At 40.7% G+C, this 22,019-nt stretch overlaps 3 protein-coding genes across 3 annotated transcripts; all 3 read right to left on the bottom strand.

The window, feature by feature from the left end:
- Positions 1-4,048: 4,048 nt before the first annotated feature.
- LOC116444756 (interleukin-8) lies at positions 4,049-7,298 on the bottom strand. The gene is made up of 4 exons (XM_032110432.1): positions 7,066-7,298; positions 6,146-6,281; positions 5,303-5,386; positions 4,049-4,740 (listed from the first exon to the last, which is right to left on the bottom strand). The coding sequence occupies exons 1-4, from the start codon at positions 7,124-7,126 to the stop codon at positions 4,710-4,712; spliced, it is 312 nt and encodes a 103-aa protein (XP_031966323.1). The 5' UTR covers positions 7,127-7,298; the 3' UTR covers positions 4,049-4,709.
- A 4,389-nt stretch (positions 7,299-11,687) lies between these two features.
- On the bottom strand, positions 11,688-15,906 carry LOC116444774 (interleukin-8-like). Its single transcript, XM_032110459.1, has 4 exons — positions 15,708-15,906; positions 14,922-15,060; positions 13,886-13,969; positions 11,688-13,286 (listed from the first exon to the last, which is right to left on the bottom strand). The coding sequence occupies exons 1-4, from the start codon at positions 15,769-15,771 to the stop codon at positions 13,211-13,213; spliced, it is 363 nt and encodes a 120-aa protein (XP_031966350.1). The 5' UTR covers positions 15,772-15,906; the 3' UTR covers positions 11,688-13,210.
- A 2,954-nt stretch (positions 15,907-18,860) lies between these two features.
- Positions 18,861-20,924, bottom strand: LOC116444748 (interleukin-8-like). The gene is made up of 4 exons (XM_032110421.1): positions 20,665-20,924; positions 20,354-20,489; positions 19,489-19,572; positions 18,861-18,891 (listed from the first exon to the last, which is right to left on the bottom strand). The coding sequence occupies exons 1-4, from the start codon at positions 20,870-20,872 to the stop codon at positions 18,861-18,863; spliced, it is 459 nt and encodes a 152-aa protein (XP_031966312.1). The 5' UTR covers positions 20,873-20,924.
- Between the last annotated feature and the right edge of the window lie 1,095 nt (positions 20,925-22,019).

Consider the following 22,019-nt stretch of genomic DNA (forward strand, 5'->3'; position numbering starts at 1 on the left):
CATGGTGAGCAGTGCTTACGTAAATTGCTTCTCTTTCACAGAATGATGGGCTTTGCTGTCAGAGGTGAAGTACCGAACAGAGAAGAAAGCAGAAAATGAGGAACTGATAGAGTTTTGACTACAGGGATGCGGTAAGTCAGCAAACGTACTTTTATTGGCTCCAATACTGGTCTGCTGCTGGCAATGTCTGGCTCAGCAAAGAACCAGCTGGGTGGCTGTGCACTCCTTTATTGGTTATTGGTAAGTCAAACACAAAGCTTTCAAAGAGCCAGGTTTTTTGACAAGTCACTTGCTCTTCACTGTTTGTATTGCGTTACTAAGTGCCTTTCACACAAAGGTCTGACACCTGCATGGACAAGCTCCTACTTTTTGTCAAAAGCGATGGATGGCAGGTGGTGTTTCAAGTTCTGCCCTTTGGTCCTTTTTTTGGGCTTAGTATATCTTACTTCTCCTTTACTTTTTACTTTTGCAAAAGCCTGGCCAAAGGGGAAAACAGAAGTCACTTCTCTGTTGCAGATGATTAATTATCTGCCGCTATAGCAGGTGGCTGTGCTCTCCTGAGTGGCTGTGAATAGCTACCGGCTCTCAGTTAGAAACCTTGCCTTTTAACTGCACTGTAATTGTTTCATCTGTGCCTGTGCTTTGCCCCCACACAGTGGCTCATTCTCACACATTCTTATTCCTTCAAGAAGTTCTGCATCAAGTAAAAAAAGCCCATGGAATCCATACTCTCATTTTCATGTCCTGTCTCACTGTTCATGAAATTTGCTGCTGATGCTTTAGACACAGTTCACACAGAAATGGTATTTCAAGCTTTTGCAATTTTATTGACATTTTGGCTTTAGCACAAGAGTTGAATTCTGATTCTGCTGCCTTCTTGCCAACTTGTCAAAAGTGTGGCCTTGAAAACAGAAGAGGAAAAGAAGTTTCGCCAGTATTTTTGAAGTGTCCAATTTCTGTGCAAATATGTAATATATGTCTTTAATAAAAGAATCAGGCTACGAGGGTGATTTTTTTTCTGTTCATTTGCTTCTCTTATGGGCTATGAAGCTTTATTCTTTCTGAAAAAATATTTCAAGGAAAAAGCTATAAATCATGAATCTTCGGAGTGCAGTGTGAATGTTACTTCAGTGCGTAAAAATTTTTTTTTGAATTCTGGTGGTTTTTATTTAGCTGAGACAGAAAAGCCGCTTAACTCTCCTTCTCAAGAACTAAAGGCTCATCTGGAGGGAAGTTGATTAACTGGATCCAAATGTGCTCTCGAAACAAACACTTGCCTAATGACCACTTATTTCCACAGATTTTTATAAGGTGTCTACATATGAAAAAGTTTTCTGCAAAAGATAAAAAGATTAGATTTTCCCCAGTTTACCTGTCTTCTAGTAAGAAATAGGAGAAACTGACAGACTGATACTGGAGTTGCCAATGTGCGCTTTTGGTGGTGCAGTCTTACCTCACATTTCTGCTAGAGTGCTTGGCTGAGTCTGTGGAGATGGGATCTGAGAAACCTAGTGCAAGCCGTTTCTTTCAAAAACATGCTGATCCCGCTCCTCGTGAATTTGAACTTTGATGGAATAAGGTAATTGGACCTGTCAGAGGTTGATGCTTGTTAAAATAAATTATATTTGTTAATGATGCAAAGTTATTCAGCATAGCTGTGTTGAAACATGTCTGCAGAAGGTTGCAGAGATGTCACACTGTTTCGTGAAAGGGCAGAGGAAACAGTATCAGTGAGCCTGTTATACCTGTAACCTTCCAGATCGTTCCACAGAATCTCCCTCTCCAGAATTCCACAGGAATTGTGAGGTAGTCTTTGCACTGACTGACACCAGTGGTTGTTATTAGAAGCAATTTAACTGCAGGTAATACAAAAGTCAATTTTCATGACAGTTTTCAACAACAGAGATCTCAGGCTTACTTTTATAGGTGGCAAAATTCTTGTTTCACTTGCGCACACAGAATCAAAATGCCTATTCGCTGACCCCAAAGTTTCCATGGAAGTTTGCATAATTTTCAAAGGATCCCTTTCCTGTAGAGTTGCTCATGATACCTTGTTATTAACGAGAATAAATGCTTGAAAAAATCTGCAATATAAAGTCAGTCCTATGTGTAATTTTCCTGGGGAAAATGGGATTTTCCTAGGTTATGTGATAGGAACATAACAAATGCAATCATTTTAGAATAGGAAGCAGTCCATAAACAAAAGCAAGTAAAGCATGGATCATGTATTTTTCACCTAACACAAAAACAGGATGTTTATATTAGCCAATATTATGTGCATGTTAACCAATATTCAGCACAGACAGAGAAGTTGAGGCCGAGAAACTCATGTTTGCATTCTCTGTTCTTCTAAGGGAGAGTTAGAAGTACTTTTTCAGGGACTTTCCAGTATTTCTTTCAATGACTTCCTCTATAGTTAACAGTGTTTATACATTAGAGAAAAATATACTTTCATTATTACAAGGACAGTAACCCTGAGAACTCGAGGAGACAAAGTGCAGTTCTCCATACGAGAGCAGAACTCCAGCAACCAGGCAAGAGAAGTGGAGTTTGAAGATAAGGAATGACAGGAGGTCATTGCTTGGTCAGTTGGTAGTTGCCACTTCTCCTGCCCCGCAAAGGAACCTGCTGGTGAAAGAAGGAAATAAAAGTGGTTTGAAAGGAAGGTGAAGTAAGGGGCCAAGAGAATAGTGGAGGACAGAAAGGACATGTAAACACCTCTGTTGCATTTCATTATGTGGAGGGTAGTGAAATGAAAGGAAAGTGATGAACGCACATGGCAGCTGTAAAGGGGAGTGGTCTTCCGACAGTCTTGTAGAAGGACAGTTTAGATGCTAAATGAAGTGGTCAAGGGGAGCAGAAACTTTCATGAGATTGGGAAAAAGGAGGAGATGGACAAGAGCACGTAGTTAGCTGCAGTGAAATCCCAGGGTCCATCCTTTCACTGTGGTGCAGATGTCCTGACCCTTAATCACTCCCTGGCCAGCTGCCTGCTGTGCTACACAGATGTGCACGTGTACAGACACACACAGACACTGACTGCACAGTCTGCATGCTTCCAAAGGGTGCAGTTTTCCCCCATGGCTTCTGCATGGCCAGATAGCTGGAAGGCCACAGGGCACACTGTTTAGAGTTGAAGTGGCAGAACTCCTCAAACTGATGCCAAAATAACAATGGTGAAGGAGAGGCACCATCAATCTTACTGACAAGGGTCTTCAAGGAGAAGCAAGCCAGAGACAGCTGTCTTATTTTATGATCACGCAGTTACCCAGCAAAAATCCTTCAGCTGTTTTATTACTATCTAGATTGTAGATAAAAGTGTGCATCCCTCAGATAAACAGTTATACTCTAGTTAAAAGCAATAGGCTTTAAACTTATGCCCTTTCTCTCTTATTCCCTGTTTCCTTTTGGAAGATTTTTGCGAGCGGCAGGCATCATGTGTTCAGCACACTGCATTTCAGGCATCAGAACAGGAAGCAGTTGTTACACCACGACAAGTGCTTGCTATTTGGGTACCCAAAGTAAAGGTCACTAATTCCCATTTTGATGATTAAATGCTGGCTTTTTTCTAGTAAAGATTTACAACGGTGGGGCTGGTGTGGACACTAGCAGTGTTTAAGCATGGGGGCAAAACTTTTATCTGCGAGGTAGTTACAGAAGGAGCCTTGTCCTACAGCCCACCATTCCCCATGGGTTTGGAACAGCCTGATGAGAGGAGAGTGAGCCATTTACCCCACCCTAAGAGTCTGTTACTGTAGTCAGGAGTGCCAGGTTACCGTAACAGGGGGAGTTATGGCAGCATGGGCTTAAAAATTTTCATTTCAGTTCCAGAAATCAGGCTGGCGAAAATCAACCAGAGTTTCCAAATAAAGCAAATGAAAAGTTAAAAGATCAAACAGATAACAAATGGATTTTTTATATAAAACTTTTAATAATAAATTGATAGGAACAGCTACACTCTCACAATCGAACTCTGTGTATGTAAAACGCAGTTTTTTCCATTAGCTGATGGAGTAGCTAATTAGATATACAATCAAGCACAGAATAATGAGATTGTGAATATTTCTTCAGAAATGAATAGCAGGAATGAAAAATCCAGTAGAAATTAAATAAATTATAGTTGTTTTCTCTCTTACATAGAAACTACTCAACAAATAAATACATTTATAAATACCATGGAAATCACAATACATAAATACCAAATACAGTCTTACACATTCTGTAGGTTAGGTTTTTCAAGTTAGACATTACAGCTCATAGTCTGGCCACAGGCTGACAGGGTTCAGGAAGCTGTTGTTGACACAACATACTGGTGCACTCCAGGGGAGCAGGAGGATTCATCAGTTTGCTGGTGAAGTAGCAAAATTATCAGGCTTAGTGTAAATAAACTGTCCTGCAGGTGCATTGCACCTCACTGCATGTGTTTGGCTAAAGTGGCTGCCAAGGGTTCTCAATCTCCTCCAGCAAGCCACTTTTCCTTCAGTGTCATGGCCAGCGTGTCCCATGGACAACACTGACCATTGCGAAAGACTTCCTTAAATACACACAATTAAATAAATAGATAAATAAATAAAACCATCCATAAATAACATCATAATGCTGATGCAGGATGTGGAAGATGGTCCACTGCTTGAATGATGCTTTTCCCAATATTTCCCTTGACAGAGGAGCAGAAGCAGCTCCCAGATTTTTTTCTGTCCTGGTGTTTCTTAGAGAGGAGAGTCAGAATTTTGTTGAGCCCTGTTAAGAAGTGAGGGAAGAGGATAATTTAAAGGATGATTCAAGACAGTTATCACTGCTTAGCATTGCACAAACAGCTTAGGATGAGGGGTCTCTTTCCAATTCTTTGTGCTATCTTGAAGCACAGGGAGAATAAAGATGATTTGAAAGCAACTACTGAAATCCCAGTGTGTGCATGTCTGGTGTCCAGCTGGGAAACCTCTGGAGCATGAGCTTCTGCAGGTACTCACAGCAAGATCCTCATTAACTCAAAAATAGCAACTAAGTAAGGGGAAGACTACTTTTTTAAAGGCTTATTTTTCAAAGGGAGACAAACACTGCTCTGTTTCTCTCCCTGCAAACGGAGTTGCTGGTACTCAGAGGTTTAGTACTGACATATCAGCTTGAATGAGGACCCTGCAGCACAGTCAGAAAAACTGATTCTAAAATTGAGCAGGAAGCTTCCCTGTTCTTTGAATCTGATTAAGAAAGAATGGGAGCTATCACTATGGAATCCTACGAACTGGCTTTTTCTGGGAGGTTTGCCATTCAGCTGCCCAGATAGAGTGTGAATGGGACTTACTTGGCCAAGATTGCCTTTACAATCAGCTGTACCCAGGGAGCGGTGGGCTCCAAGCACACCTCTCTGCCATCCTTCAGAGTTGCTCTGCAAAACAGGGAATAAAGAAAAGTCAGGAAACTACTACATGGATTTGTTTTACTCACAGAATGTAACCTTGCATTTTTAGACCAGACAGTATAAATTCATCCCAACTATCTAGGTTAGATTTGGCTGTTTTGCTGTATGTGTTACACAGCTGAGGAGACCAGAACCATCCACAATTGTGTGAGTCTCTGTGTCTGCTCTCAAAGCAGTCACACATTCCCAAAAATCTTTCCCAGCACATATGAATACTTGGTTTGGATTTGTTTACATTAGTAAAGCTTTCTTACACAATGATTGAAACCTTCACTGGTGAAAAGGTGTTTGAGCAGAATAAGGATTTTAACATTTTAGTGCTCTTGTGCTATTCAGACCAGCTTAGGTTGGTTCATCCTTTCCCTAAATCTGCTTGCTGGAACTTAATTTTTCTCCTTGAGACTGCCTGCCTAATAAATGCAGTATTGAACCTACACCATTACCTTGTGTATTAAGAGCTGACAAGTCCATGAAATTCACATTCTACTACTAGAAATATTTAATATGTCCCATGACAGATAAACAACGATCGGTTCGAAAATATGTAAGGTCATTAAGATGGTGAAAAACATGGTGTTTCACTTAAAACCATTCCTGGCAAAATAAGAACCAAGTCTAGCTGTGTGAGGTCAGCATGCTGACTGCGGTACTTGTGGAGCCTAAAAGCCCCGCAGCAGTGGCAGCAGAGCAGTGGAAGAGGAAGTAACCTCTTGCAGAGCTACTTACATGACTTCAACATTCTTGCAGTGGGGGCCGCTCTGTGTCAGCTTCACATCTTGAATGGATTTCGGGGGAATGAACTTAGAATGAGTGGCTATGCACTGGCACCGGAGCTCAGTTCCCATCCTTGCCAGGGTCTTACCTGTGAGCAGAAAAGGCAGATCGGTGTTTGACAAGTGGTCTTATGGTCAATATACTGGACATAAAGCACAGCTGCTCTATTGCAACAACATCCTCAGTTAAAACATTGCATTCGTCCAAGCTGCCTAAATCCTCACATTATAGGGAGGGTTACTTAGGTTTCAGGGGAGCTGATGCCCAAGTACGTTGGAAACTAAATCAACAAATCTTTTAAAAATGAACCCACATATTTTATGGTTACTTGTAGTGACTGCACTGTATGGTTAATTGCATTGTTTTAGTATCTGGATCAAAAAACTTGGCCATTCTGCAGAACACAGAGCCCTAGATTTGTTCTTAATTGGAGGTTTGTCCATGTTTCTGTGCTCATATTGTTTGCTCTCCCTTTCCAACGAGCATTACTTGCTTGAGGCAGCATGGTCATGAAGCAAAAAATATGAGATGATAAACTGTTCTTTGTGTGGGAAGGGAGAGAAACATTAGAACACCTGAGAACAATAATCAGTCTCTGGCCACAGAAGTATCTGTCTATAGCCACATACACTTCAAATGAAACACGAACAAAGCAAATCCAAGCTGCATATTTCAAACATTTCCCACAAGATGTCAGTAACTCTTCAGTTCAAGGTCTACATGGTAGATTTCTGACTGAAGAGTGGTGCTGAAAATCTGTCAAAAGAGACTAACTAAGTGAGACACATAGAAAGCTACTCTGCATGGACAAGCATCTCAGTTGATGACCGGGCAAAACTACAGCCAAGAGGATTTTGGGAAGCTTTACTTACCTTCAGACAGAGCTGCTGAGATCAGGAAAAGAGCCAGGACAGCCACGAGTTTGCCGTTCATGGTTGGACAGGGGTTTTTCTCTGGGTTGTTAGGTCTAGTTCTGTGAGCTTCAGTCCCAGAGGATTGTTGATCCCTGCTCTGTGTGAGGATTGTTGATTCCTGCTTATATACTCTTTTGTGCCCAGTCTCTCTACTTTGCTGGCACGGAGATTGCGTTAGAGGAATTTCCCAGATGCAGTAAAAATGAGTCACATGACTGTTGTGAAACTTCTTCCTAGATGACTGAGGATAATGATACAATGTATTAACTTATTAAAATATGTCTGTGATAGTCACATATTCCAATTATTTTGGTAGACTTGTAAATTTTGTGCTTTTTCTAAAGCATATCCTTATTTAATAATACAACTTTAGGATGGTTTCAGTTACATTTATGTTATCACTTTTGATTATTTTCTTCGGGGTTTAACTGTTTTTTGCAGACATGCCAGGTCTACACTTGAGATACTGCATTTCTTATTCCCACTTACGGTGACTTTTGCTTACCTGATATAAGCCACCAGAGTAGAATTCAGGCAGTGCTGAAATTACTGAGAAGCTTTTTACTGCGTCAGGATTTTACCTCAGCACTATTTTGATGTAAAGGGTTTTCATTTTAGTTTTTTTTTTTTCCTCTATTCAAGGGGCATGATACAAAGTAAAGTCATCACTAATTCTTTGTGTTTAGTAAGGGATTGAGACTGCAGTATTCAGAGCTTTCTGTAGGAAGCAGACACTGAATTCTAAATGGATCTGAAAATCATGCCTGTACTTTTCATGTTACACGTGTTAATGAATGATAAACAGAGGAAGCTTTATATGTAAACTAAACAGCATGACCTGCTGAACACAACTGATTTTGTTTCCTTGGTAGGTCCAGGCATTTTTAATAAGTCTTTTCTGAAATCTTTTTCAGTGACAGTAACCCTGTCTTAGCAAAGGGACACAACAGTGCGAGTTATGGCACTGTACAGACTTTTCTGTTAGAGAAACTTGTTGCATGAATGCTGAGCGTTTATTTGCTGTGGCTGGGCGTGATACCTTGCAAGAGAGACAATTCCAAGGGAAGACGGGCTCAAATGCTGAACTTCTGCTTAAATTAATTAATTCACTTTTACATTTAATTAATTAATTGTATTTCTAAAGCCAGCTGGAATGTGTGTGATTAGGAGAAAGCCTTCTGTTTCAGTGTAGTAAAAACATCATCCTTTTGACGTGGTGACTTTTGCTGCTTATCATCTTCAAATTCAAAGCTTTGTGGTTTTGGGATCTGTGGGTTGATAGAGGTACTTCTCCCTGAATCTGGAGACTTCATAAAAACTCAATCATCTTTAACATGTGTAAAGCATTGTAATTTATTTACAGTAAGAACTGAATAGTTTGCCCATAGTTTATTGTAGTTTCCTGTGTACCACTTGTCATTAACTTGATAAAAGGTATTTGTGATAAAAATTCATTTGTTTCCCATCACTATGTGAGCTGTCCCAGGAAAAGATCCAGCAGCTTTGTCTGTCCTACCTCTTACTGAGTACTGAGTTGACAAAAGATGCCGATTCTGACTCTTGATGGTGCTGCTCCTTAGCTGTGTCTCTTAGAGAACTTCAATGAAAAATACATTTAGTTCTCTGAAGGTATGAAACAGGAAAGGGTTTTGCCAGGAACTTAAGATTATGTTTTATTGTTTATGTTGTATTATGATGTATATGTCGTGTTATATTAATGTGTGGTTTCACTGGCGTCAGATTGTAGATGTTGGATTTTTAACCAGTTTATTTGGAAGGAGGTTTTCCTGATGTTTTTCTTTTGATTTCTCTCTGCATCTCCACATATGTTATGCACTGAGGTTAATCAACATTTGATTAGAGATCCTACTTTTCTTAGTTACTATTTGCACCCTTATTATATAATTTTGGTGTGTGCTGAAATGTTATTAATATCTGAGGGAAAAAAAAGAGAATTCCCCTTCAAATCCCCAAGTGAAATCAGTGAGCGCTTGTGCTCCTGACCAGCAGGCTCAGCTATTTCCTGCGTGTGGCAGTAATGGATCTGCAGAAATCCCCAGGGCAGAAGTGAAGCAAGGAGTCTGCTCCACCTATGATTAGCCCTGGCCCTGAACTAAGGGTGAGTGTCTGTCTAAAAGAGCAGGATGTTTGTAATGGAATATAAATCCACTATGTTTTCTGAGAGCTGGAGCATCTCCTCTCCCTCTACCTTTTTGCTGATGCTACAGTTTCATTGGGACTGTGTGAAGGGGCAGTAAGAGAGACAACTGAGGAGTGAAAAGGTCGAGGCATGAGATCAAGCCCAAAGGCCAGATACTCCTAAGCTGCGTTTCTGGGAATGCCGTGTTTTGTCCAAGTTCTCCTTACATCCCTTCAACACTTTGCCCAGGATCTCATCCAGGCTTTGTCGTGGGAACTGCAAATCCATTATGGGATTCTGGCAGCTTGTTTTCCTCCCAGCCATCCCAGGGATGACTTGTGCAAATGGAATTGCTGCTTCTTTTGAAGGATCGCGTCGCTGAGTGAGCTGATACTGCTGTGAGCAGAGCCTTCCATGCTAAACCCTGTTAAAACCACGCTGGCAGTGAACAAAACACTTGCACAACAGTCTGATTACTGAAAGACTGCTGAAAAGGAAGCAAATACCTCCCGTGCCTGTGTTGTAAGGCAGGATATAGCTTGTGTTCTCCGTGTTGCAGGATGAAAACTAGTGATTTGTCATGACTCATCACCTTGTCTAATGAGCACAAAAGTCAAAAGGGCATCTTTTAGCATCTCGATTGGGATCCGTTAGTCTTTGTATGTAGCAACGGATGCCCCTGCACAAGGGTCTCAGTAAGGGGGATTCAGGTGTACTGAAGCTGAGCTTCAGTCCATTACTGGTTTGAGTTGCTCCAGTTCCAGAGGAATGGTCCAGCTCCTGGGCTGATAAAATTACTCTGAGCAAATTAAGCATCTGTCTTGTTTTAGACAAATTCCAGCCTCTCCCTTGAGAAGTTGTGCACACAAGACTCAGACGCCCAGAAAGTAAAGCTTTTGCTGTAATGAGGGTTCAGCCTGTTTGTCAACTTCTACCTCCTGTGTGTCCTCTGCTCCAGCTAGTCTTGTTCCCAGGGAAAATCTGACTCTGTCTTCTGAAACCACCTCCTTTTTCCCACAAAGGTCTTGGCATTCACCTGCCGTTCTACTTGAGCTGCAGGGAGCTGAAGGCACAAATACAGAAGCTGAGAAATAATCGCTTCCGCTGCTCGGAAGCTGTGCCCAGTGTTGAGCAAACACTTGTGGAAGTCTGCAATGAGGCAGAGCTTGGGGAAGATATGCGTAAAAAGCAAAATATCTGCTAGGTTTGAGAATTGCTGTAGGAGGAAGTGACTGCAAGGGAAGGAGAAAGGCTTAGGTCAGCTCGTGGGGTTTTTCAAACTTCAGTGTTTAAATATAGACGGTTATGTAGCCTTAGTCAGATCACGGCAAGTGCTGGACTTTCCTGGATACCTCTGGAATCACAAAGTAGCAGTACAGCTTTCAAGTTAATTTGCCTTTTAATGTATTTATTATGTATTCATAATGTATTTTATTGTGTATTTTGTAATGTATTTACAAAAACAGTAGTATGTTACTGCATGTTTATTTTTGATATATATTTCAGTTCTGTTTGAAAAAAAGTCAATTCTGTATTGTAGCTTTCACTTAAAAATTTGTTGTGGATTAAATGAAATGTTTCATTTGCTCCAACTCAATATGAAAATGTATTGAAAATATTAATACAAGGTATCTAGTAATATTAGAAAAGGATACATTACTATTACTTGTAGTGTTAACATAAAATACTAGAAGATATTAACAAATATACATACTACAAATAAAATTTGTCTACCTGGTTGGAACAGAAGAGATACTAAGTCCACCTAGAGAATTTTTGGGCACCAGCACCTGGGCTTTACCTGCCCTATAAGGCTTCATTTATTGCTTACTTGCATTTGCCTCTCATCAGCTCGGCCGGAAGCATTTTCTCACTATGCAAATAAGACCTGGAAATGGCAGGAGGAAGCACATAGTAATTTTTAAGAAGTTTGTGCCAGGAACTTTTGATTAAATTAGAAGCAGTCGGTGGCCATAACACGTCACACCTTCATCTCTGACTCTTATAAGTGAGATCTGTTTGGCATAAAAGCTGTAATATGTAAACTTGATGACCCAATGGATTTCAAGCTGCTGGACAGGTCAAATCTTACTGCTCACCAAAACCTGGTGGTGCAGCAGCAGGAAGGAAGAGTGGATGTGTTCAGTCAGCTCATGGATTCAGATCTGAGTCCAGAGCTGGTTTGGTGAGGGGACTGCTGGGGGTCAAACCTCAGAACCCAAACAAGATTGAACCCCACAGGGCACTTACAGCATTTTTGAGTTCTCCACCACTCTCACCATGTATGTCTAGTCTGATGATTGCTGCTAGAATCTGCACTTCAGTGCTTTCTACCTCAGAAATTAGATTCATATGGCCAGCCATAAAGTGGGAAGCAAATCACTAAGACAAAACATCTTTTCAACTGTAGAAAGAAATCAACAATAAATCTACGGGAATTGACACATTAACATTAATGTTTAGTCATATAAGCATTCCCTTGGACCCAGGAGAAACAACACAGAACAAAAATGTAAGCTGTAAAATCCTTTTGTAAAATGAAAAATGTGATCTATTAGGGTGTCAGGTAGAACACGGTGCTAATAACACCAAGGTCACAGGTTCAATCCCCATATTGGCCTTTCACTTAAGAGTTGGACTCAATGATTCTTCTGGGTCCCTTCCAACTCAGACTAATCTGTGACCTAACATGAGAGAAAAAATTGAGCAAGTATTTTCTGTTATATCGAAATAAATAATGTCTTTTCTTCAGAAATATTACTTCTAAACTTCTTTTAGTATATATGTATATATATGTCTCTCTGCCTTCATCTTCCTATCTGTGAATGGAAACCGCAGCACAACAAATAGAAGTAACACAGGTGATGTAGCATCTCTATTTTTAGCTGCTCCCTTATGAAAGCCATGAGCTCCCAGTCTTTACCCCGAGGCTGGCAGTGACTTAGAACTGTTGATGAGACAGGAGGCAGTTTAGGTATCAGCCTGTGCTTGCCTGCATCTTCCTTACACCCAGCCAAATACCATTTAGCTAAAGTCACTTATAAACACTCTTCATTCCCTGATCTGATATTCCGATCATACATCTAGCATCGTACACCTAGCATCTCTCCTATGTACTGATGGTCAGCCTAGAATAACTTACTTTTATAGGAGCTTTGTTAATTTTTGACTATGTCAATCACTTAGGCTACTTCCTACAGGGAATTTCACCTGGTAGTTTGTTGCTTAATCAGTGAATCTCCTAAGGTCTTTCTGCAGTTCTTTATAGATGAGCCTTGTTTTCACATCATCATTTAGCGTCATCAGAGTTCTTCAACTCATGGCAAACAATGTTCCCAAACCCCTTGTGGGACTGCGAAACCAGACAGGACACTACACAAGGTGGTGTAAGAATCCATAGGTGACATCCCTTTATCAGTAAAAGTTGATCTTTTCATTCTGCCCTTCATCTCTATGTATTCACCTGTTAATTATCCATTTCCAAGGCATGTTTCTCAGCCTCACTATTTCCAATGTTTAGTGAGGGCTGTGAAAGGATTTCAGAAAGACGATTTGACTCTACCTATGACACCTGCCACATCCATTGTCGTCTTGTCACCTTCAAACAACTGCAACAAGTGTGTGAGAGACAACTTCCTTCAAAGCTACACAGATGCTTCCTTATTATGTGTTTATTCATGTGTTTGCTAATCGTATCCATTCTGTTTCTGCTTTAAGTAAGGCCATTAAGGGTTATCTAATTTCATCTTGTTTATTCTCATCCTTACAGCACTAAAACACTTCGATTAAGCTTGAACTCCGTGATGTATCTCACACAGAAGTTTAGAGAGAGAGACAGCAAAGGAAATAAAATGAATCAGCAACCATCTCAGGGAAAGAAAAATAATCAGCTGTAGTAATGTAGCAGAGGGGGCATTCTCAGCAGAAATGATGGCATTCTCAGCAGCAATGTTTTCTCTCATTTCATATGCTTGCAGAAATCCAAGGTTTATTTTTCCTGGACTTTTCTTTGACTGGTGACTCAACATTGTCCCTGGCCCTGTAATTAGATTAAGTATAAAGTGAATTCAGAAATTCATTAAAGAAACAGTTACTATTAATACAAGCTACAGGGAGAGTAATAAGTGCTCACGAATTGTTAATGAATTATTTTTACTGTACCAACCAACTGACATTTGTGCAAAGACAAAAAATTTTTTTTTTGTCTTTGCTCCTGCATGAACTGCTCCAATAAAAAGGACTTCCGTCTGCCTGTGTGCAAAGTAGGGATTTGACTGTCCCAGTCTACAGCAGTGAAAGCTCTTGAAAATGCCAGCTGCATGTCTGAATTATACCCAGAAAGAGGAAGTGAGTTTTTGAGACCTTGATTTTTGGAAGTGTCAGACACACAGAATGTGCTGTCTCTCAGCAGAGGTGTAGGGGCATCATAGCCATAGCCTTTTGGGTGGTTTAACACACCAGGAAGGTATCAAAGGAAACTATTTCACTCTCCAGGCATGTAGAAATCTCGCTTTAGAGAGAACTGATGGAAAGAATTACTAATGCCTGAAGAGGGTGAACATTTGCATGCCAAGAATTTAAGTAGCCTTCTAAAATGAGTTTTTAAGTGCAGGTGTTCTAGTAAAGGAAACAGCTTACCTGGCCAGCAGAGCTTTTAGAATGAGCCGGACCCAGGGCGCAGTGGGTTCCACGCACACTTCCCTGCCGTCTTTCAGCGTAGCTCTGCCAAGAAAGAAGCAGAGAAGTGAAAGCCAGGTGTGTACCTCACGCTTCTCCTAATGGCTGGAAATTTCTCTCAGCCAGTAGATGAAGGACCTGCTTGGTCTTGTCTTATTTGTTTGGGGGTTTTTATGAATGACGTCAGTACAGGTGCTTATGCTGTAATCTTATAATGAGCCTCATGAATTTCTGTTTGGTTTCAGTTCTCTATCTGGCCATATTTCAGCAGATCTTTCAGGAACTTAATTATCTTGAAAAGTATTTTTTTTAACCAAACACGGTTTGAATTACCAATTCCTAGTGAGGTGGAGCTGGATGCCATGCAGTGCTCCACAGAGGCTATGATTGTATGACCTTTAGTTGCTTCAGAGACCATAGTGAAAGCATAAAAGCCTGACAGAGCCCTTCTGTTTACTGACTGTGCTAGTCCAGTTCCTGTGACTAGTTCCAGGAGTGGTTTTAAGTGAAGCTTACTGTATCTTTTATTTTGTGCCCACATGGAGTGTAATCCAGATTCCCCACTCCTCACAAAGGGAAATGCTCCATGTGCAATTCTGACACAGGAAATAACTTGGAGCCTTTCAAACTTTGCCACATGCAGGCCAAGTCAGAGGAAATTGTTTTAATTCATGTCAAGAGGATCAAGATTTTGTCTTTGATTGAGTCTTCCTTGTCTAAGTTATTAGTTGTGCCCTGTGTTCTGGGAATCTGATTCTCCACTCTGATGTTGGTCATAAGTAAGATAACAGCAGAAAGAGATTTAAAATACTCTGGAAGCTGCTTGTAACATTGGCTGGGAATTAGCCCCTTCCTTTGGATATAAGGCCTCATTCCTGATACTTGATGTCCTTGAGGCTTTGCAAGGTAAACATCCTTCCACTCGAAGTACATAAGTAAATAGGGTGAGAAGTGCCCTCCTGTTAGAAGCAAGATGTTATTTAGAAAAAGTGCTCACATGATTTCCACATTTTTGCAGTGAGGTCCTCTTTGGCTTAATCTCACATCCTGAATAGTCTTGGGAGGGATGAACTTGGAATGAGTGCTTATGCACTGGCATTGGGAGCGTCTTCCATCTGTCTTCTCCAGGGCCTTACCTATGGAACAAAACTCAGTTGTCTAGGTACATGAGCAGTCTCTATTTGCTCCCCTGAAGGAAACCGTATTCCCTCCTGTAGCCTCATTCTTGTTCCTCAGACACTCTGATTTGCTGGATGCTGAGATAAAATTAACTGCATCTGCTCAACACAGCAGCTGCATTTTCAAAGCTGTTGGTGTGCAGGTGCATTTGAATTTGAACTTGGATTGCTAAACTTCTGCTACTATTATCTGCTCATTTTCTTTATTCTTTCTTGCAAATGGGATAATTCTTGCTCTGTCATCAACCTGCCTGCTGAGAATAAAATTGCAAATAGGACAAAATTGTCTTTTGGAAAAGAAAATGTCTATGGACATATTTAGGAAAAAAGGTCCCATTTTAATTCAAACACTTCTTAAAATCTAGAGACAGGCATATATTATGGCATAGGAATAAACTCATTTGCTGACAGAAGCATATTTTACTTCTGGAAACATCCACAGCATCCTATCAGGTACAAATTATCCTTTTTAATTCTGAATGACAATTTACTGAGGATGCACTTCTCTTGCAAAAAGTCATCATGGACATAGCATAAGCCCATTTGCATTTGCATATGTATACTTATTAATTGCTTACATGAGTTTTAAGAAATAATTTTCTTACCTTCTGACCCTGCCATTGAGACCAAGTAGAGAACCAAAGCGACAGCAACAGGTTTACCATCCATTGCTGTGCACGTTATCCTCTTGACAGAGGTCCTGTTCTGGTGCTGTGTCCCACCAGATTTTATACCTGAAAGACGCACTCGCGGCAGCCTGAGTGCTGAGAGGTGGGTTCTGCACTTGCAGGTTTCCTAACACACGAGAGTATTGCATAAGAAATCCAAACCTCTGTGCAGTCCATTCAGTGGCACTTCAAACCTCCCTAGCTTTTGCTGCTGTATATTTTCAATTATTTCTTTAAGTTGTTATTGTTATCCATCACTTCCTGTTTGCACTTCTTCATGGGATATTGGCTTTAACCAACAATGCTGAGCTTGCACTTGGAAATCAATACATTACCAGGCATCCCTCTGAGCCAAAATAAAGGGACTTTTTCCCTCCTCTGCAAACATAGAATTTCTGTTCAGCTCTTTGCATCATGCTTAAGTGCCTTGTGCAAAAACAGTTACACAGCATAATTACAGGAACTTTTCATCCCAATCTTACACTCTATATTTTGATATCAATCCAATGAAGTAATTTAGCCAGTGTTTTATGAAGGCAAGACACAACTAGTTTCTCTTGGTCTCTGAAAGGATTTTGTCATTTTCAGTTTGGCTAAAGGGATTTAGATGCTTTATTCTGTACTGAAAACTCTCTCTAGTCTTTAAGCAGGAAATGATGAGCTTAAAATGACTGAGGCATTGTCACCAAAGTCACTTAAGCTCTTCTGAAACTTTAATCTGTTCAGAATATGAAAGAAGAAAGTATCTGGCAGTAAGGCATTGTCACCAAAGTCACTTAAGCTCTTCTGAAACTTTAATCTGTTCAGAATATGAAAGAAGAAAGTATCTGGCAGTAAGGGCTGACTAAAATAAGCACTTAGGAAATTGCTTGTTTTTCTTTCTAACCCCATGCATTTAGGATAATCACAGGTGCTTAAGACAGCAGATAAACACATCATAAGTGACTTCTACCGTCAAAGAAGAGCAGCCCAGTCTGATGAAGGTAGACACTGAGTCAGAAGAGCCACAGTACTCCTCTTAGTAGTCTCCAAGAGCACTGAAACACATTTTTGGAGGCATGAGGGTGTTTGTTGTGCTGCTAAGGAAGCTATTCCATGACAGCACACAGAACAGAGATGTGATATGTTGTCATTTCTACCCTTGGAATCACGTCTCACTGATGGAGGAAGGTGCAGATGCCCTGCTCGAGGTCCTGCAAGTGCAGCCATTGCTGACATTTTGGACAGAAGAACTGATGAGAAGAGCCCTTCCTTGGCTGTGATTCAGCTCCCAATAACTTGACAGGAATTTTCCTGGTAGCAAAGGTTACATGTATCTGTATTACACTAAAGCCAGTGCCAGTCCTTTAGGATACACCCCTACTTTTGTAGCTGTGCAGATCAAGTGATTCTTCCCAGCCTCTCCCTGTTCTTGGCTGATACTTTCAACATCCTTATCTCCAAATTAGATCTTTGAAAAGAGGCAGCTTACAAAAATCCCTCAGGAAACGGGAAGTCCTAAAGTTCTAAGACAAGTTTGAACAAAACCTGTCTCCTTGAGAAAATTTGACTCCTTCCCGTTCTGAGGCCTATAAGGCTGTGCAATGCTGTGCGGTGGGGCAGGGGCAAATATGGGGACAGGGAGCAAAGTGTGGTCAGAATAGTCGTCCTCTTGCACAAGAACTTGCTCAAACACTGCCAAAAACTCCCTTTATGTCTTGCACCATGAGCAAACATGAGCTGATTGTGCAGAATATGGAGTGGCTCCTTGTTGGAAAAGACCAAACCTAAACAAATATCAAAATATTTGCTCAACTATCCCATATCTCAAGTGTTCGGTGCTTGAATTTCAACATTCCTCTGTAAATTCCTGTGCTACAGGTAGATGTGAGGCCATATAATTACATCTTTGTTTCTTAGGATTTTCCCTGATGTAGTCCTCCCTCCTGACAGGAATTAGGGAGGATGCTCAGTGACTTCCTTATGTTTATAAGATTTCCCTGTTTATTTAAGTTAATGAAAACCCTTGTTCATTGCCATGCTCTCAGCTGCTGTGCTGTCAGAGTACCACAGTGCTATGGCCACAGCAAGTTCTGTGACTAACCAGTATTTGTTCATTACTATCTGGGAATTTTATCGTCCATACTTCTGAAAACACTGAGTCAGACAAGAAAAGAGGAAGAAAGTAGATAACTTTCATAATTCCTCTGATTGTTAATTATCTACACTTTACAGAGGCAACAATTTGCTGTTTTAATTTGCTGCCCCGCCCCCCCACAACTCAGACCCACCTTTGCCCTTCTGCAAACCCTTTATGTGCTACAAACTGAAAGAAAATGCTTTCTCTTTTTTTCAGTTCTCTCTTCCAATAAGAAAATTAATAACAAACAATACTGAAGTGAAAACATTTCAATAAGCTTTTATTAGGTACATAAACATAAAAATTTTCGTATAACAATCTTCAACATAAATAAATAAATAAATAAATAAATAAAAATAATTCTATAAATAAATAAAATGGGTGTTTTGTAGCCAAAAGATGGCATTAAAATACATGTTTATAGCTTCACAACACTAGTTCACAAGAAATAATATATTGAAAACAATGACTCAAAACCTGATGTACCAGAATTTTGACATGTTAATTCTGGAAACTTCCCTCTTCAGCCAGTAGCCCACTGTGAGTGGCAGTGACCCAGGTACAGTTGAAGCTACCTGTCCATGCTTTGTGGGGGTGAAGTTGTTGCTGGTCTTTTCCTAAACTGTTAGCAAAAAGGGAGGGAGTCATTTAGTGAAAGCTCTGCTGGGCATGCACTGCACTGTTCCAGCTGTGTTTAGAAAAAATTATTTCAGAATCATCTCAATAGTTCTTCACAAGCCATTTTTTTTGCCTTCTTGTTGAGGTGTCAGTGGTTTCTTTCCTACACAATGAGACCTGTTTAAAAGACTTAAAGTATTGTTGTCAAGTAACCACAAAGTAGGGAATACATATTCTAAATTCTGTGAAATTGTGAATGTAAGAGGCAGGAGGAGGTGAGCTGTCAGAAGCTGGGTGAGTGTCCTCCCTATTTTTGCCTCGCTGGAAGAGTTAGGACATTTTTCTTCTTTGTTTTAGGACACTGTCTCAGGTTTGGTGTTGGCCCTAGAAAGAAAGAAGATGGAAAAGGAGGCTATTAAAAATCAACCATAAAACAGGTAAGACTTGCTGGCACCAGCTGAAATCCACCACTTTGTGCTTCTGTGCCCAAACACCTGAAAAGCTGTGACACAACCCAAGGGACACTGGCACGTCATGGCATTCCGAAAAGGATTTAATAGCAGTGAACTTCCATAGTTTGATGCTTCACTTGATGACTGAAGCCTGATTTTCCCCCCACTTATCTATATGCCATTAGTTTGAAAAACTGATGGCTGCTTTCTACCACTGCAAGCAAGAGAAAACCACTCAGTTAACGCCTGGATTTCCTGAGCAGTTGTGCTGCAGGTTCTCAAAATGCTTCTGCCTTAGGGGTGATGAAAGTAACCTTCCCAGGGATGTGTGGCACGGTAAGGCTTCAATACCTAATGCTATAATTAAGGCTCAAAGCAATCACAGTGTTTGTCACAATTAGTGAACACAAAAGGTAATAACTGCCCGAGGAGACAAAATTTTGGAGCACTTCACACCGCCCATGTTTGGTAGTCCAATTAAAATACTGGTTTTTCAATAAGCTGTGCTTTTTGAGGAGAAATTACTCACTTGTCCAGAATTGCTTTGATGATCAGCTTCACCCAGGGAGCAGTGGGCTCCAGGCACACTTCTCTGCCATCTCTCAGGGTAGCTCTACAACAGGGAAGAAAGGAAGGGAAAAGAGCTACTTAGTGAAATCCAAGGCAACGCCACTTTTCTCTCATAACATAATTCTAGGGATACACTGACGTGCCATTTTAAGCTGCATAAACTGAGGCTGTAGCCTAACCTAAAGGGATTTTTTAAACTGGTTTTGTATCTTGCCATATCTGTTTGTTTGATGCATTAAACCATCTGCAAGGCTCTCCCTCTTTTCAAAACTGTTTTTTTTCCCCCAACTGGCTTTGTATTTGTGTCGGTCTTCCACTGAAGAGTTAAATCTCTCCATCTTGATTCAGAAATTGTACTGCCCAGTCCATAGGAATTTGGTTACTTACAGTAAAAGTTCTGGAATACAACTGGAATGTATGATTTGTATTCTAATGGTAGTTTTTTTCATTGACTTGGGTAGAAATATGATCATTTTTTTGACCTTTTGCCCTTAAAAATTATGTTTTGATCACTTGCTCAGCGTGGATCCGTGCATTTTCACAAGACAGTAGAATCCAGAGTTTTAGAAAGTTATTTGCTGCCTGATGACTGCAAATTTAGGTCGAAGTATTGCATGTGTTTAAAAAGTAGAGATTGGCAAAACAACACGCAGTTCACAACACGTAGCACATCATCTGTAGGAGCAGGGAGTGCTGCTGTTCTGCTTTCTGAGCAACTGCTTCTGTCCACTGCTCATACTGCTCACTGAAAACTTACACCATCCCAAGAGCAAAATCTGCTTCCCTCTTGTTAAGTAATCAGGAAGCTTTTGCAAAACACTTACATGACTTCGACATTCTTGCAGTGAGGTCCGCTGGGGGTGAGGTTCACATTTTGGATGAACTTGGGAGGGATGAACCTGGAATGGGTGTTTATGCACTGGCACCGGAGTTCGATGGCCGAGCGTGGCACAGCCTCACCTGGAAAACAAAAAAAGGTGGAGTGTTTCACTATTTTCACAGGAAGAACAACACAGAGGTTTTTGCTGACAGCACTGGGAGAACCCTTTGCTGCACTGATAAGACAGCACAGTGTCTCCTCATCAGCATTTGTTCTGGCCATTAATCAGGAGAGCATTAGGAAGGGTTTCTTTACCTTGTGTCCCAAGTGCTGAGATCAGGAGCAGGATCAGGACAGCAGCCACAGTCTTGCCCATCATGATGCAAGAGCGTGTCTTCCTCGTGTGGCCTGGGCCTGGTTCTGTGGTGGGGTGAGCTCTGGCAGATCTCGGGGTGGCAAGTGCCTGTGCTCTGGGACAGGCCACATTTATATCCTGCCTGGGCCACCTGGGGCACTCCGGCATCACGGGTGGGTCATACCCCTGGAAACTCCGAACCTGCGAGATGCTGCCGTGCACTGAGTCACAGGTCAGTGGGTAAGCCCCTTTCCCTTCATTACCACAAAGTTGCTTCTCATTAATAGAAAGCACTTTATGAAGTAGAGTGAGCTCTGTGCAGTCTGTAGGGAGTTTGTAATTCTGTATTTCTTGGGATAATTTTAAGCTGTTCTTTTGTCCTCCTTATGACTTTCCATCACAGGTCAAAGGCATTTGCTCTGTGATTTTCCATCTCTGTGTCTTTGGACTTCAATTTTATTTATTTCCTTTTTAAGACATGATAGAAGTAGGAGCTAATAACTCTAGAAATTATATAGAGACTAGCTCTCCTTGTCCTTATATTCACGTACATTTTTAAAAAATCTTTTTTAGATGCTGAGAGAACTTCAGCACAAATACAGTATTCTTTTGATGAATTCAAATCTAGCTTCACTGAGATAAGCAACAGAATCCAGACTGGCTCTGTAGTATATACAGAATATGAGAACATACAGAATATGTTATTATGATATGATGAGTTGCTTTGCCTAACCTAAGGTGGATTTTGGCTTTTGAGGATGACTGCTTCTTCTGAAGCCAAAACTTCTTAGTTATTTGCTGTTTTGAATATGGGCGCAGGAAAATTCTAAAAGCTGCTGTTGGATTCTGCTTCTGAAATAAAACGATGCATTTACGCGAATTTAAATTTGACCCTGTAAAGAGAAGATTTCTTCTGATTTTGATGAAAATAAAGAAAACTGAAGATGGAATCATGAAGACACATTATTCAGACAAAGTCAGAGGTGTTCAGCCATTTCTTTTAACAGTAAAGACAAATACTATAATATAATAAAAGTTGGCCTTAATTGGGTTAAACATTAAGGACTCCCATTACTGTTCCTCTGCCAGGTAATGGGGAAGTCAAAGGAGCAAAGTATAGGGCCAAATATGAATGAATGTAGGTTCTTTTTCTCTGACAGATCATGGAGGTCTCAGGGATTTACGTATGCCAGGCTGAATTCCACTTACTGTTACCATATCTATCAGTGTCTGTAGTTCATAAATAGCCTTAGAGTATACGATCTGAACAGTAGCTATTCCAGAAGCTATGGAATTAAGCACCTGGTCTTCCTGT

Source organism: Corvus moneduloides, chromosome 5 (genome assembly GCF_009650955.1).
Source record: "Corvus moneduloides isolate bCorMon1 chromosome 5, bCorMon1.pri, whole genome shotgun sequence".
NCBI lineage: Eukaryota > Metazoa > Chordata > Aves > Passeriformes > Corvidae > Corvus > Corvus moneduloides.

Coding starts and splice junctions, on each gene's coding strand:
- LOC116444748 (XM_032110421.1), bottom strand. CDS start 20,872: ATGCCGGAGTGCCCCAGGTGGCCCAGGCAGGATATAAATGTGGCCTGT. Junction 19,573..20,353: donor TGCAAGAATGTCGAAGTCAT/GTAAGTGTTTTG, acceptor TCCCTGTTGTAG/AGCTACCCTGAGAGATGGCA. Junction 18,892..19,488: donor ATCAAAGCAATTCTGGACAA/GTGAGTAATTTC, acceptor CTTTCTTTCTAG/GGCCAACACCAAACCTGAGA.
- LOC116444756 (XM_032110432.1), bottom strand. CDS start 7,126: ATGAACGGCAAACTCGTGGCTGTCCTGGCTCTTTTCCTGATCTCAGCA. Junction 6,282..7,065: donor CTCAGCAGCTCTGTCTGAAG/GTAAGTAAAGCT, acceptor TTCTGCTCACAG/GTAAGACCCTGGCAAGGATG. Junction 5,387..6,145: donor TGCAAGAATGTTGAAGTCAT/GTAAGTAGCTCT, acceptor CCTGTTTTGCAG/AGCAACTCTGAAGGATGGCA.
- LOC116444774 (XM_032110459.1), bottom strand. CDS start 15,771: ATGGATGGTAAACCTGTTGCTGTCGCTTTGGTTCTCTACTTGGTCTCA. Junction 13,970..14,921: donor TGCAAAAATGTGGAAATCAT/GTGAGCACTTTT, acceptor CTTTCTTGGCAG/AGCTACGCTGAAAGACGGCA. Junction 13,287..13,885: donor CTAAAAGCTCTGCTGGCCAG/GTAAGCTGTTTC, acceptor ATCTAATTACAG/GGCCAGGGACAATGTTGAGT.